Below are 16,438 nucleotides of genomic sequence, written 5' to 3'. Positions count from 1 at the left end.
AAGAAGGAGACGGAGAGCGGAGAAAACAGGTCCACATTAGATTCAAGATTCAAAGAGAATTCAAAGATTTAGATAAGCTAAATGTTGCAGAGAATGTTGTAAGTGAAAAAGTAAATGCTGGAGTCTGTAGACATGCAAAGAGAATAAGATACACACTAAAGTCCGGGGAAGAAACAGAGGTGAAATGGAGAAGATATGCGTCCACATTGTGTTCACACGTCTGTCTGTGATCGGACAGGCAGTTGCAGAGAAAAGGAGGAGTGTGCAGATTGTTGTTTTCACACGTGGCTGCCGTCTCTGTGTACATTGAAGTCAGAGGAGGGACAAACGGTCACATAGGGCTGCGTTTGTTTCTGGAGTGGCGTGACCGGCCTTCATGCCGTCGCCTGTCACTCGACTGGCTGCCGGCCGCCCTGGCTCCGCACACAAAGCTGGCCCTTATTAGCAAGCCACAAGGGGCCCTGGCACTGGAATTTTAACAAGCTCCCCGAGCAGCTCAGCCTTACGCTAATGCGCCCTCTCACAGGCTCTGAACGTCCTGCTCCAGCAGCCCCCGACCCAGCCACCACTCAGCCAGGTTCACTGTCATGACATCTTGAGGTTTTTGACTGGGAGGTAACAGATACACACCTCAGAGGGTCACACCAACCGGGGGACAAGCAGCCAGATGTAATGTGCTAACAGAACTGGAGGCTTTATTGTCACGGACGGGATAATAGGTGTTCCCCTTCAGCTTGCTGAGCTCATTAGTGATAGCTTGATTGATTCTTCCCCTTTTGCAGTGTAGATGAAATCATGTTTTGCTAGCTCATTTCAACCTGATAGCATGAGAGGTGTAAGAGAGTTCATTTCTCAGACATTTTGACACCAATACTTCAACAAACCATCTAAAGAGGACATCTCCTGCTCATTTTCAGGTTCATATCAGCGTGTAATGTCTCTGCTGCGACATGTCTCCATGCTTTAATGTTCAAAAAGCTCTTTATTTTCACCCTCTGTCTGAAACTACGGAGAAACTCCACACACAGTTTGGGATTTAAAAACTTACATAGACTCCAGAAAGGGTCTCTTTAAATAGTAGCTGGAGTATAAAGTAAGAGGAGCTTTATTCCAACTAACAGGAAGCAAAACAACAACCTCCTCCTTCACATTGTTTAGCTGACTCGATGCTGACATTAATTTAGAACGGTCTGAGGGGAGGGTGAGGGATGTTGTCATTTCATAAGGCTGCCTGTCTCTGCTTGCTTCAGGCCCTCCCTCTCTCTCCCTCCCTTTCTCCTTCTTATGAGGCCTCTTTTGCACTCAGTGACTTCCATGTGGACGTCTCCCCTCCCCCCCTCAAAGTAAATATTTATAGTGGAGTGACTGCAGGATGCTGTCTCTGAGAACAACAATAGTATTTCCCCCGTTTGCCGCTAACTACTAGGGGGACGTCTCTTAGGCAAATAATTCAGAGGGGATTGTTTTTCAGGGGGAAGATTTAACTTCTAAAGAAGGCCGTGTATTCTTAGGAGCGACTCCAATAAATTGCACTTGAGGGCTTAGCTCAGCATAATAAGCAAGTGAATTAATGCTCGCTGCTGCAGACCGGTTCACACCGAGGAACCAGGAGGGCCGTATTTCTGTCAGCTGTTCCAGAGTCGTAAACCATGCTGAGGTTTTCATGTCTCATATTTACTTCTGCTGTAATTGCCTTCTTTTCCATAACTGTGTGTCACTTTGCCTTGCAGTGCCATCACCACCTACAGCCAGACGGGTGAAGGGCATACCTTCGACCCCCCCGCCTTCCTCCTCTCCGTTGGTTATTTTCTTGCCGTGTTCGCCGGCTCCCTCCTCCTGGGTTTCCTGTTCACAATCATGACAGCCCTCATATCCTTTCATCCCCTCCCCTAAACTCATTATCAACTCGGCATCCGCTGCCATCTATCTGCTTCCTCCACCAGGTAATTGCCTCTCTGACTAAACCCCCGACGGTACCAACCTGAACACAAAGCAAAGCAGCAACTCTAAAGTGCGTCTGGTTGCAGAGAGGTCTTCCATCAGCAAATCGCCTCTGATGACATGTCCAGCGTTTCCCTCTGATCTCCTAGTCATGAGACTTTAGGATGACAAACGAGGATGTGTCCTTAGAGGTGTGGGCTTTTATTTCCAGTGACTAATCTCTGGGTGTGAGCAAAGCATTTGTTAGATTTTTTCGCTGATGCTAGCCACAGCAACAGCCTGCTCTTTTGTGCTGCCTCCTTTAGACTCAGTTAGACTTCCAGTTATCTTTTAATTACTCACTGTCCCTGTCCTTGTTAATTACAAAAAACATCCAGACTTGGGAAGGTGATTTAATTATTGTACGCCAACAATATCCAAGGGCTGCAGAATGAGCTGTCAGCACCTTGATCTTTACTGCACTGAACTTTCAACCTGTGAGTGTAAAGACTTGCTGTGTGCTTTACAAGGAAGCTCTGCCGGAGGGGACGCAGGAGTGGGATGTGGACTTTGTTATCTGTTGGTGAACTTGCAGAAAGAGTGTTATGAAGACCCTTGGGTTGCTCTTAATGGGGAAGACAGGTCTTAGTGAGCAGAGGCTGCAGAGAAACACTTCTCTGTTCAGTTCAGGAAAGCCTGTCACACTCTGCTGTTGCAAACCAAGAAACAACAAGGGGCTCTGGGGGGAGAAGCATGGTGGCAAAGAAAGGTGCAGTTGTATAGAAGTTTTAGAGATAATGACCTGAATAAATAAATAGTTTGAGGTCTTCTTTAAGGGACTTTTACAATGTTTCCTGGTAGTGTGATCCAGAGTTTGAGAGGAGATAAAAGATGCTTCTCCCATTTTATTTTAAGGGGACTTTAGGGCTTTTTGTACAGGGACATAAAACGACAGAGAATCAGTGGTATATGAGGGTGCAAAACCGGCTTTATAAACCAGTAAAAGGATCTAAAAGACACAGGGAGCCAATGCAATGCAGCTAAAAGAGTATTGCTCTCTTTTCCAGTAACCTAGTGGTGTCCTTACAGTTGCTCTGTCTACGTATCAGCCTAAAGCAAAGTGTTGAGTACTGTATGACTTTCTTTAACTCTCCTTCCACCTCACCAAATTCACTCGGCTCCATGAGAACCCACTGCTGGAAACATCCGTCTTCTTCCTGCTGTCCTGGAGCTGCTTCCTCACCGCCAAAGCCAGTGGACTTTCAGGTGAGAGTGTGTGTGTGTGTGTGTGTGTGGCCATGTTGATCATATGGAGGTCAGATAGAATACGAATCCTGTTAGGGACCTGCTGCCATCTCCCCCCATCGGGCGTCCCTTCTCCTTGCTTGCTCACTCCTCCACAAGCAGCTGTTTGATTGGCATGCTCTGCTGCTTCAGTGCGTCTCTGTGGCCACTGGCACTCTCAAAGACCTGGAAATTATGTGACAAACACAGAGCAGGACACATGATGATAACCCACCCCGTCGTTAGAGGAAGGTCTTTCCTTCGCATGCATACCCTCTGAGAGTCCTTGCCGAGTCAATAAGAGGAGAAAGTATTACGCTCTCTCTTCTCCACAGGGAACTGCAGGTACCAATCCCATCCTGGGCTCAACCCCCCATAACTCATATTAACACGGTGTCCGCCCTCCTCTGTCTGAGCCTGTTTGTACCTCTTTAGTCTGGAGATGGCTCCACAGATAAGCCATAAAAGGCATAATAGCATCCTTGCCCTTGCTGTTTGCACAGATTTCCTGGAAAGTCGAGTGTTCAGGGCACGTAAAATTGGATTCAACACGACCTTGCTTTTTGTTTTTCTTTATCTGCCACCCAGGGGAAGGTTGCATTTCTATGAGATTGTTATTTGGGTAGCTTGAAACTAACAGCCTCATCTGTATCCTCACTAACGTTTATTATAGTGTGCACACATCTCCTGCCTTCATTGTGTCAGAGGGATTCCTCTCGTTGTGCTGATGCTGTCCGTCTCCATCCTACTTGGCAGTACTCCCTGTGGCCTGTGGGGGAGGAGAAGATGCTTTTAATGAAATAGCGTAACCTCTGCCTATCGGTCCCACATGCACTGTGTATAACGTACCCAGTGTGGGAGGCAGACCACAGATACACCTCAGGGCCGTTGTTCTCTGATGGACAGCCTCGGGTGTTTCTCTGCTGTGGTGTCACAGTTACTTTTGACTCTTGGTACAAATACAGACTTAACCAAACTAATCTGTGGAGTGCTCCTCTGTTCAAAGACACCTCTCGCAGAGCGACCCAGTGAGCAATGTGATCCTCCCTGGTGCTCTTTGGTAATCAAGGCTCTTTCTGTCTGTGTTAATAGCTGGAGTTTAGTGAGGGTGTGCCTAATGACCCTCTGCGTCGCAGGGAGCCCTGCTTTCATTAATCTTACGTCCCTCTCAGGCGCTCATTATGGGATGTGTTGCCAGGAAGATGAAGGAAAGGGACTGGATGGGGGATGATGTGTTACCTCTGTCAGGGTTATGTAAACTAAGGAGGATGTCGAAGCACTGAACCAAAATGAGATCCGCCACGCTGGCATGCGCCATTAGAGTTTTTTTTTGCTGAAAAGGACACCAGGATTACTGGAACTCGGGTCTGTGAAGGCGGGTGGTGAAGAGAGAATAATGGACTGGCTTCACTTAGCAGCCTGAACCACGGACACTATTTTTCTCTCTGCTCCCGTATTTGTTCTTGCCAGCTCTGTGCTCTAACTATTGCTCCACATCAGTCATTTCACATTTTTCTCCTCCCCATCTTCTTTGATTCTCTTTCAAAGTAGAGGGATGTGAAATTAAATTTTTGCAACAAAGCATGCGTGGTCCTGTGAGGCAGAAACCCTCCTTTTTCATGCTTTGCGTTTCAAATTCCAGCTCTCTCTATCAGCGGGGGCCCCTTAATCACTCCCACCTCTGATTTCCTTTCCCCCTTCTGGACTTTTTGCTCGTTATTTATTTCCCTTTTGTTAATTTCTGCTCCCCCACATCTGGCACCATCGACAGCGCTGATATGACTCTTTAGCATTTATCATTCCTGGAGCGTCATGTCTCTGGAGAAGAAATGGAAATCATGCCAGAAACATGAAGAGGATGCTTGAATTGGGTTGGACAGCACATATTGTACAGCTGGAACAATAGCTGGACACAGGGTGGGGCCTTTATGATCTGGTTCCACATACTCAGTAGTAGCACAAGGATTCAATCGGATCCTCGTTGAATGCTTACATGCGTCGTTCTGCCATCATTTCCTGCTTTAATTTGAAAATCATGTCGTTGAACCACACTAAAAATCTCAGGCCGGTGGTTTTGATTGAATGCAGACAAAGACTCTTTGTCCCATTATAGAAACACCTCCTACAGCATAATCTCAGCCTGAGGCCCCCAGGCACACGATTATATATACGTTCACACGAGCTGATTATATAACGCGTGCAGAGATTATGCATACCTTGAACTAATTATGTAGATATGGCTCACTGTTTGAATCCCCCTCCATGAGTTCTCCACACAAAAAAGTGTCTTAAAGGGGCCCTGTGTTGCTTTTGGGTTTCTTTTTTCCTGTAGTGTGTTATATAGGTTTGTGTGCATGTAAATGGTTTGCAAAGGCTAAAATCCCAAAGTTCCGGAACTCTGTGACATTACTTTTGAACACTCGCGCTCCATTACATTGCATGTGATAGGCTGAAGAGGGCGGGACATCTTTAAGCAGGTTGACCAATCACAACACAGCCAGCCAGCTAACCAATCAGAGTAGACTGTGGTTTCAGACAGAGGGTGAAAAGAGGAGCTGCAGCACAGGCAGTATGAGGAAAGTAGAGACACAAAATACTAATAATAGTCCTCTTGATTCCTTTTTTTGGAAATATTACTCCCCTTTCTGAATGTACTGGTGTGTTTCTTTATCTTTCAGGTATCGTGGCGGTGCTGTTTTGTGGTTTAAGCCAGGCGAGATACACCATTCACAATCTATCCTCCGAGGGCCGGACCAGAACCAAGCAGGTGTGTTTTCTAGATAGAGATTGAGGCCTTCTGTTGTTTTCAAACAGCATGTTACAGTGTCCTCACTTTGTTCACATCTCCTTTGAAGGCCAATGTTTGTGTCCTGCGTGCAAAAGCAATCATTAATTGCCATTAGTGCTCTGGTTGTCCGGTGGGTGTCTGTGTGGGAGGCCGGTCTCGGCTCCCTGCTTAAAAGGCTGAGCGCAGATGGTGGCCAGCATGCTTTCATACTGTACAAGCCTCACAGAGGAGCAAATGAATCAGAAGTACACGTATATATACTCCTATATGCATTTATTATTCATTATCGGTGCCACAGTGGAGCTAGCTGTTTATCACAGAGGAGCCTTTGCCTTTAAAGTGGATTGGCTATGCAGAAGTCAACGCATGGTGCAGCGTATTTACTTGGCAGGATGCCTTTATCTACATTTTTATGATTTATCCATGCAGCAGCAGCAGCAGCAGCAGCAGCAGCAGCTCAAAGGACAAGACAAAGTGATTTCACTGTGCAGGCACTGGTTGAATAGCTAGTAGGAGAAATTTGTTTTTCTCCGTGGCACCCATTGTCCTTGTGATGACTGAGTCTTGAGGGAAAAAGCAGCTTTTATTCAATTAAATACGCTGGTTTAACTGGTGAAAAACAGACAATAATAGCCTGAATCATTAATGAAATCTGCTCTAATTTAATCCAGATACTACATAATGACCTTAATTAATATTTGATTTCTTCTCATGCCCAATTAAAATGATCCAAATTCTATTTTTATCTGCAGTAATTGACATCCTAGCTCTTTGATGTGGTCTGGATTCAGGATCTGTAGCACGGTGTCAGGAGGAAATGTTAGCCGTGTTTCTCTAGAAAGATATTCTTTACACACTTGTACAAAATGCATGTTTAATTTGAATCAAATAACAAGAGAATGGTGATGAAATCATATCTGCTGCTTCATGCAATCCCATTTAGTCTTCGAGCAAGCTGTAGATGTTTGCCACCTCAAAGGATCAGAGAGTTACATCAACACTGGATTTGTCGTGTTTGTGCAAGCCTGTTTACCCATTTCAGATATGATGCGAGTCATTCACTTACCCCCCCCCACACACACACACACCCTCTACCCTCTACCCTCTTCCCCTCCTCATCGCCCATGACCTTCTCCCTCATGATCCTCTCAATTCTGTTTTATAATTCGCAGCTCTTTGAAGTCTTCAACTTCCTCGGGGAGATTTTCATCTTCAGCTTCATGGGATATGCATTGTTGACGTTTCCTTGCCACGTCTTCAGAGCCCTCTTCATTACCGGGGCGCTTGTATCCTTTTCTGTTGCATGATGGGGCCTCTTTTCACCCTGCTGTGCAGACTTTGGATCCCTCCCGCCACAATAATCTGCACATTCTTCCACTACTTATTCGACCAGGTTGTTCTGTTCTCTACAGTGCCTCTCTTGCTGCAGTGCAGTGCAGTAATTTCCCCGGTCCTTCAGAAAAAACAAAAACCTCAGCACTTAAATTGCACAGGTTTGATCCGGTGAGCTCTGCAAATGCCATTCAGTCGGCCACCATCACCATCTCTGCAGATTTAGATGCTGCAGTGCACCGTTGGCTCGCAGGAAGGTCTTTAATTATTGTTACTGCTGCTTGTTTTCCATTCAAAGCTCAGTGGAATAAAGACGTCTGCCTGTGTGAAACGGGCTTACAGTACTTTAATTTGTAGAGGATTAAGCACCGTTTCCCTGTTGAGGGTCGAAGATTAAATAATGTTAGTCCTAGAAACTCTTAGAAGAAGTGTGTGTGTGTTGTTATTCATGGTATTCACATGTGGTTAAAGGTGTTGAACGGCTAATATGACTTACATATCTGCTTTTTCTGCCGAGCAATGCAAGATATTCTTTGGAGGTTTATTTTAGAACATGTAATTGTTTAAAGAACTATCAGCTCTGTAATAACTTTTTCTCCAAGTAGTTGATTAATTATTAACAAACAAATAATGGATTTAGGTTGATTTAAGTAGAAATGCATTTAAATATATTTGCTATAATTAATTCATTGTTTGAGAGCAATATATTGATAAGAAACACCAACATTTTCATTCGTTTTTTGGCTTTTTCTGGAATTAAATCTGTTAATTTATTTCAGTTCAACACAACCAAACAACAACAGAAACATGTACAAGCATCTAAAAGATCAACATTTAATGAGAATTGTCTGAAAAAAGGTTAAAGAGCCCCTTAGACGAAATAATACATCCTGTGTTTTCTATACTTTTTTAAAAAATATTAATTTGGTCGAGCTTCCAAATAATCCCAGTTAGTGTTCTGCTTCATCCTGCTTTATCTTTTTTATCTGTTAAGTTTCTATAGTTTGCAGCCACTTTGTGATCCAACACACCCTGACTGATGCTCCTCACGTGTTGAAGTTCCTCCATCACAACAGCTGTTTCCGTCCGCCTCCCGTCCTGCAGGCAGTGTACTGGTAGTGATGGACTGCTGGCTACAGTTGTCCTTGTCCGAGAGCTGGCATGACTGTAGCGTATGCCTGAGGAGGGACTCTTGTGGCCGGGCTCCAAGGGGCTGTTCTTTTCACAGTCCAGTGCCCAGATGGTCGGCAATTATTATTACAATCCATCATCCACCATAGGGTCAAAGGAGGCGCGGAAAGAGACGCTCTGGTGTTCGGTGCCAGCCCGGGAGAAAGGGTTTAGCCTGTTTAGCTTCGTCCTCGCTTCCACAACAGAGGCTTAGAGGGAAAGCCATCTCTGTGTCACTGGAAGCTGACCTGGATGCACACACAGGAGGTCAAAGTCCTCATGTACAGTGTCTTAAAGTGTCCATAAAAATTAAATAACCCCAGTGATTCAGCCCCGGTTAATCACTCCTCGGTTACGCAGTAGATTTTAATCGCCGTAGCTCTCAGCCTTTGCCCGATACAATGGAGATGGGGCTTTATTGGAAATGAGGCTGAGATGAAAGTGCTTAATTACCTCCATTCAAATAGCTCAGAGGCCTTTTGATACGGAGAAATAACTGCTTTTGGGAGCAGGATATTGCTTTTGAATCTCCATAGGGATGCATGAGATCTAATATTGACTGCAGGGTGCGAGTGAGCTTGTTTTAGTAATAGGCCTGTCAGTCCCCTGCCTAAAATATTGGTCCCTTATTATTCCAGGCATCATATTTGGACTGAAATCGCATTACAGAGGAGATATTCTGCTCACTTTGAGGTTCATATTTGTATTTAGTGGCTCTACTTTGACATGCTTCCATGCTTTAAAGAGGTTCAAGCTGACCTGAGTTCCCCCTTGAATTAGATAGATAGAATCGGAGGATGAAACCCTCTTTATTAGTCACATACATGCACACAGCAGAGCACACACAGTGAAATTGGTCCTCTGCATTTAACCCATCCTAGTACTAGGAGCAGTGGGCAGCTATCGTGCAGCGCCCGGGAAGCAATGGGGAGGGGGGATTGGAGGTGTCCGGTGCCTTGCTCAAGGGCACCACAGCAGGGCCTAGGAGGTGAACTGGGACCTCTCCAAGTAGCAGTCCACCTTCCATATTTCAAGTCTGTTCGGGGACTTGAACCGGCGACCCTACGATTCCCAGTTCAAGCCCCTACTGACTGAGCCACTGCTGGACACTGGAATTAGTAACCTATAGGAGGTTTTACGGGGGCCTCTTCTTAAAGGATGACAAAAGATGCTTCCAGGTATCTTTGCACAGATATCCTCGTGCCCAGGACGCTTAGCATGCACTCCCTTACTATGTGCAACATCAAAGTGTGTGTGCAGGCCAGAGAGACAGCTGGCAGGCCCTGATTGGCTTCATGGCTCGGCATGGTGCCACGCTGCTGTGTTTGCATCCTAAACAGCAAATATCCCACGATAATTTCCCCATGTGTGTGTGCATAAATGTTGACATTAATGAGTGGACTGTTACAGCCTGATCTCATGCAGAATAGGTACTTTTTTATTATGGATTTATCCGTCAAACGGTTTAACATGTGTGTGTCTCAGTATTTTCCTCAACCTGCACACAGCTCTCCATCTTTATATCGAGAGCATGTAACATCTACCCCCTCTCCTTCCTCCTGAACCTGGGACGCACCACCAAGATCCCGCGCTCCTTCCAGCACTTCATGATGTTTGCAGGTACGGTTCTGTCTCACCACATCTCTTGCTGCTGATTGGATGAATGTTGGACGATAATAATCACGCAGCTTCAAACCTTCCACAAATTCCACTATCTTCTAACTTTGTGTCTGCAGTCCGTTCCTGTCCTCTGTGGGCTTACAGTTTATTTCTTGTCGGAGATTGCTGATTAGCTGAAGTCGTAGCTCCTGCTTGAGCTCTTAGATATATCTGCTAATGGTAGCTAGCTTGACACGTAGCATTTCTGCGTCATCCTTTAAGTTCTTCCTCGTGTTCGCTAGCTTCGGAGATTCCTTCCAATTCAGTCTCTTCTTCCACTTTGTTGATTTGCCAGCTTTTACGATAGTTGCCCCTACTCATAGCTTACTTGTTTTAGTCGATTAGTTGGATTTTGTGGGTTTATTTGAACTGGAAGTCAATGGAAAACTCCCACAACAAACTACTTAAATATAATATTTTCTTCACTATCTGCAGCTCATCACTTTAGTATCACTGTGGAAGATGATTGAGTTAGTGGGGGCCATCCTCAGGCAATAACAGTTCACTCTCCTCACTAAAAAAACCCATCTTTGCATGGATCAATATTGTCATATCTTAAGATTTGATACTCACTGTAGGCCCTTTTCTATTTCTGCATCTGTATTTCAGAGGAGACTAAATACAGCATCACTTTATTGCTGGGGTGGTTGAAGCTCTGCATGGTTTGATGCTGCAGGAATAGAGGATGTGAAGTGATGTGGGGTACAGCAGCAGGATGCTTCGCTGCTCGCCTGACCCACTTTACCTCTTACATAAGACGGGGTCTTTGTGAAAAGCCCTTGTCTTGCTATTTTAAAAAGCTTCCCCCCCAGCTCATACCAGTCAAGGATTCGCTCTGGGAATTATGTTTGACTTTGGGTATCATGTCATGTCAATGATAGGCAGGTTTTCCTCCAAATAAAATCATGTTTGATCCTAAACATCTTGCTTTCTTCTTTCCTAAGGTCTCCTTGTTCTGCTCCTTGATGGATTAATAATACAGCTGTTTGCTCTCAGGTTTCAGGGGGGCTGTGGCCTTTAGCCTGGCTATGAGAGACACATCCACAGAGGCGAGGCGCACCATCCTCACCACCACCCTGCTGCTGGTCGGCTTCACCACCTGGGTGCTGGGTACGGTTGCTGATCCCATGCTGCAGCATCTACACATCAGGTCTGTGGTTCCTTTGTGTCTAAAAACACACAGTTTACTTCATATCTCACATAAATATTGTCAGTTTTGCAAAGATTTGATAAAGGAAATTCACTGTAGGTCTTTTCTATTTTTGTATCTGTATTTTGGGAGTGCGTGCATGTTCAAATGCAGCCTCTCCCTTCTCCCCTGGCAGCCCCAGTGTGTGCTCCGGCTCTGCCCTCTATTAGTGACTCACACAGCTGGTGCAAGGGGCAAAGTGGGGCTACGGGTCCCTGGGAACATGTCAAGAGAAAAGAGAGAGCAGTAAAAAGCAGCAGCTCACTGCACAGGAACCCGTGTTTGCACCTTCATGTGCACAGTCCCCCTCAAGGCTGCACACTATCTGCACTGCAAGGCCAATGGGCGGTAATTATTAAGGAGAGAAGAAGAGGCGTGAAGGATGCAAGGTGGTTATTAGATATATTATTAAAGTGTAATCTGTGGCCCGGACCACAGTGGTATAATTGACTCCCACAGACTCTCGAGGCAGGGCTTTTTCAGAAACTTGTGTGCATCTGTATGGGTTATTTTCTGGTTAAAATATAGACAAACTAAGCAAATGCACTGGTTTGAAACAAGAAGCAGGTTTACAGAGTTTGGAAAACATAGACAACAAAGCAATTTGTGAAGGGAAACTAAACCCTCAGCCACTGTGTTGTCAATTAATTGCCGATCGGTTGTGGTAATTGAATCAGCCAAGTTGTTTGTGTGAGCTTTTAGAGCCAAACACGCTTCATTTCATTGTAATTCAAACGTTTATGAACCAGACCAAGACACGGAATCCCTCAGGGCACTGGATTGGTTTCCGAGAACACAGGTTTCTGTGCCACTCGAGCAGCTTCAGGAGCTTCTTGATCCTACCTTCATCATGACTGAACTGTGTCAGGATCCAGTGGTCACACATCATACCTTCTTCCAACAGCTGGAAGATGAATTCCTCAGAACTACTAGAACTTATTTTAAAAAGGCTCTATTATGCTTTCCTGTAGTGTGTTATATAGGTTTGTGTGCATGTAAACGGTCTGCAAAGGCTTCAATCCCTGTTCCCTACACACACATTTACGCCCGAGGTTCTGCATAATACGCCTCTATCTGACGCCTAACCCCTGCAGCTCTCTTTCTGGGTAGTCCTTCAATCTCTCGAGAGCGTCAGAGATTCCTCACATCCCAAACTCTTATCTTATCCAATGGTAAGAAAGTGAAGGGAAAACTTTGAATGACTTCATTTCGGTGAATAAAACATTACTTCTCTTCACCTGGAGCCAATTTGTCTTCCATTCAATCTCGGAAATGGCTTTTTTTTTGGAGGAGCCTTTGAAAGCAGAACACCATGTGAAATCACTCTGGTCTTTTTCTTATTGTATTCTTATCTTTTACCCCTCAAGCTACCTCATACTTACGACAGGAAATGGTTAAGCTAACCGGTCTCTTGCATGTGTTTTTGATTTGTGATACGATTGGTGGATGTACGTCTGCTAACCATAACGTCTGTGGTTTATCTTCTGGAAACGAGTCACAATTTCTGCACAGTACTTTATAATCCCCGAACGTCACCAAGCGCTGTGTGCGTCATGTTTTAGTGTCCCCTGGTTTCCATTGTGTTTGGAGCTTCTTGCAGCGTTTGATTTATGCAGCTCTTTTTTCTGTTTCTATATTTGCAAGTGCACCGCGTTTCTCCTAATGGAAGTGTTTAGGTGCCTTTGTAGTATGTCTGCCGTCTTACCGATGCCATTTTAAGACCATCGTACTCGAGAAAAGGCAGATATTTGACCACTGATATCATGCAAGAGGAACAAGATGATTTAGGGGTGAACTGTCCCTTTAAGACTCACACAGACACCCTCAGAGACGCATGTCGTACAGAGGTTAGCTGTCTGTCAGAGTGCTGTGTGAAATTGATGTGCTCCATGTTTAGATAAATGGTGAAGGCTCAAACTAGACGACAGCTACACTGAAGGAAACATGCCGACTCCGTCAGACATCAGACCCCTAACACTTGACAAAATGTTCTTATAAAGCCCAGACAGTCTGCCTCTCCTCGACGACTCCTCTCGCCTCCTCTCGCCTCCTCTCGCCTCCTCTCCATTTCAGTCTCAATTTCAAGGTGCATTATTGCCCACACTCGAGACTTTCGGCGAGGCGCTGCAAAACAGAGTGATTATTTACACTTAAGTGCATGCAGTTCTTCAAATATCACTTTCCTGTATTGCGCAATAGACAGTCCCATTACAGTTATTACAACATAACTTTGCATGGAACAGTATAATGGTAATTTCTCTCTGCTCTGGTTCTCGCGTTCTCCTCTGCGTTGTCATGCATGTTGCTCAAGACCAATCCTAACCTCACACACACACACACACACACACACACACACACACACACACACACACACACACACACACACACACACATACTGCTCTGTAAATGATAGCTTTACTCTGCAGGAGGCAAAAACCATCTCTGGAATATATTAAACCTCTCTGAGAGAAAGGTCTAAAAGGAGAACAAGCGTAGAAAAGAGTATTGGTGGTTGGGTTTATCTGTGTGTAGTATTTGGCAGCCAACATCAGTCACTAATGAATAATTAATGAGTGACTATTACCGGCGGTTTGCCTACCGTATTTTAGTTTTAAGGAAGGTCCGTTTTTAGGTTAGTTGTGTGAAGTACTCCACCTTAAACAGGGGCCAGAAAGGGTTAAAAACTAAGTTGCGTCTGATGGTAAATGGCAACCTGCCAACATTGGCTATGCACCAGCATGGGAGGTAGTTTGTTTGTTGTGATCATAGCCACTGTTTGTGATTAAACAGAGGATTTAAACTTTACAAAACATATCTTATAGGTCTTATTCAAATCTAAGAATCAGTCACATGCCCAAAACATGAACACATCTCTTTACTGTGGTGTCTTATATAGACTTTAGTGCATGTAAATGGTCTGCAAAGGCTAAAATCCTATACTTAAGGGGGCGGGATATCTCAACAGAGCCGGCTAGCTTACCAATCAGAGCAGACTGGGCTCTGGTTTCAGACAGAGGGTGAAAAGAGGAGCTGGAGGATGAGAAACATAAAGAGCTTTCTGAACATTAGAGCATGGAGACATGTCGCAGGAGAGGAAACACAAATATGAACTTGAATATGGAACAGTGTTTTGTTGGTTTTTGTATTTATTATTCCCTTGTAACTCTATACTCTGTGTCACACACACACTGCCAATCCTCAGTCTCCGTCTGTTTCCTTGTCTTTGATGGGGGTTGGAGGTGGCAGCCCCAGCCCCCCTGGGGAGATCTGAGACCCAGCCACAGTGAGCAGTAGTCTGGGGCTCCTAGGCTTTGAAACGTCAGGCAGTCATGTCCCCTTCAAGCCCTATCAGTTGGAATATGTCTCTATTTTTTTCCAGCAAAGCTGAGACCAGTTGTTTTTACTTTGCTCGAGGCATTTTGGCTTATCTATTATTAAAATGCAGTTCATCGCTCTGCTGTAATTAAAACTAAATTCTCTCTTTCCATTCTTACTTAATGTCATGAATTGTGCTGAGCTGTCAGAGTCTCTCTGGAAGTCATTTTGCTAACAGTGGGGCGTTGGTTTTCATGATCTCTTCTGCAGCCAGCCACCAGGGGGCGATGTATTTTGGCTTCACTTTTTTACTATCCATCATGCGGCCAATCTTTACATTCACACTATGATCATAGATGATGTACAGCATGGATGAGTGCTTCTCGAGAAAGCTGCAAGCAGATTCCAACCGGCCATCTTGAACGTGTACCGCACTACTTTAGCTAAAAGCACCGCTGTTTCTAAGTCAACACACACACACACACACACACACACACACACACACACACACACACACACACACACACACACACACACACACACACACACACACACACACACACACACACACACACTGAGCACGACTGTGTACACTTGTATACTCAGTTGAGAAGGAGTAATGGAAAAGATGGAACAGGAACGTACTGTATAGCTCACATGCAAGCAATTTCCTCTTTACATTCGAGATGAGGTCATTTGAAAAAATGTCATGGTGGTCACATAATGTGCAGACGGACTGGAGCTCTACCCTGCAGTGGATAAATGTGTGTGTAGGGTTGGGAAACCAAGATATTTCGGATCAAAAAGGACTTTATTCGTATGAAAACCTGCCTTTCATTAAACATATTCAGGCACTAGCCTAACAATGAAACAAAAAGCAGAAGCTGACCCTCTTTTTAGGTTTTTATTAATCCTGCTAGTAATCCCCAATTTCTAGGTAATCTGACCCTTCCTTTTTTGCATCCTGATAATCCGTTACTCCGGGTTCAAAACTTGGAGGCTAAGAGAGAACAGCTGGAGCTCGGCTAATGACTGTAGTTTCTCTTTTGAGTGGACAGATGGACGGGTGGAAAACCGTGTCTCTGATGTCACTCAATCTCCTTCATGCCCCACTGACCTCTTATCGCTGTCTCTCTCCCGCTCTCTCGCTCTCTGGCCCACTCACTCTTTTTGACGTCCATCTGCCTGTAGAGCTTTAATAACATTTTTTCCTATTGTGAGGGCTGTGTTATACAAGGAAAAGGCCACACACACACACACACTTTCTCCCTCCTTACATATAGCACACTGAAGGAGAGAGGAAAGTCATCCACATATCCTCAGGTACAAACACCACACATAATAAAGAGCTGTCGACACGATTGGACAGGAGATACTTTAAAGGGACTCAAAAGATGAATGGCTCCTCAGTCCTAGGTTGGCCCCGACTGATAAGGAAAGGCAGTGATAAGACACAGAAGTACATTTTAAATCCTGCTTTTATGGGGAAATACTTCGGTCAAAGTGATAAACAGCTGAAAAATATATAAGGAGAAGTGTGATTTAGAATACCAATCTCTTCTCTCTTGCTTTAATGATTGAAAATGTGCTTTAATCGGATTCTTAAAGCAATCTTAATTGTACTTTAGCTTTCTGAATATGGAAAATCCCTCTTTTGGTGGGTCAAAGATGATTGTTGGTCTGATTTGTCAAGCATCTGTCTGATTTGTACAAAAACACCCGTGTGCGAGAGAGAAACACAGGGATTTTAGCCTTTGCTGACCATTTACATGCACTTAAAC

The 16,438-nt window shown here is 44.7% G+C and overlaps 1 protein-coding gene across 1 annotated transcript in view; it reads left to right on the top strand.

Annotated features, from left to right (window-relative positions):
- The window catches only part of LOC134858081 (sodium/hydrogen exchanger 9-like), a 48,290-nt gene that overhangs the window by 13,587 nt on the left and 18,265 nt on the right, over positions 1 to 16,438 (top strand). The window contains exons 7-12 of the mRNA XM_063873953.1: positions 1,731 to 1,869; positions 3,081 to 3,186; positions 5,883 to 5,971; positions 7,165 to 7,278; positions 10,003 to 10,114; positions 11,150 to 11,303. Of these exons, the coding sequence (XP_063730023.1) occupies positions 1,731 to 1,869; positions 3,081 to 3,186; positions 5,883 to 5,971; positions 7,165 to 7,278; positions 10,003 to 10,114; positions 11,150 to 11,303 (714 nt within the window). The remainder of the gene's footprint in view (positions 1 to 1,730; positions 1,870 to 3,080; positions 3,187 to 5,882; positions 5,972 to 7,164; positions 7,279 to 10,002; positions 10,115 to 11,149; positions 11,304 to 16,438) is intronic.

Source organism: Eleginops maclovinus, chromosome 21 (genome assembly GCF_036324505.1).
Source record: "Eleginops maclovinus isolate JMC-PN-2008 ecotype Puerto Natales chromosome 21, JC_Emac_rtc_rv5, whole genome shotgun sequence".
Taxonomy (NCBI): Eukaryota; Metazoa; Chordata; class Actinopteri; order Perciformes; family Eleginopidae; genus Eleginops; species Eleginops maclovinus.
The sequence above is the reverse complement of the archived record's forward strand: the minus strand, read 5'-3'. Positions and strand labels throughout refer to the sequence as shown.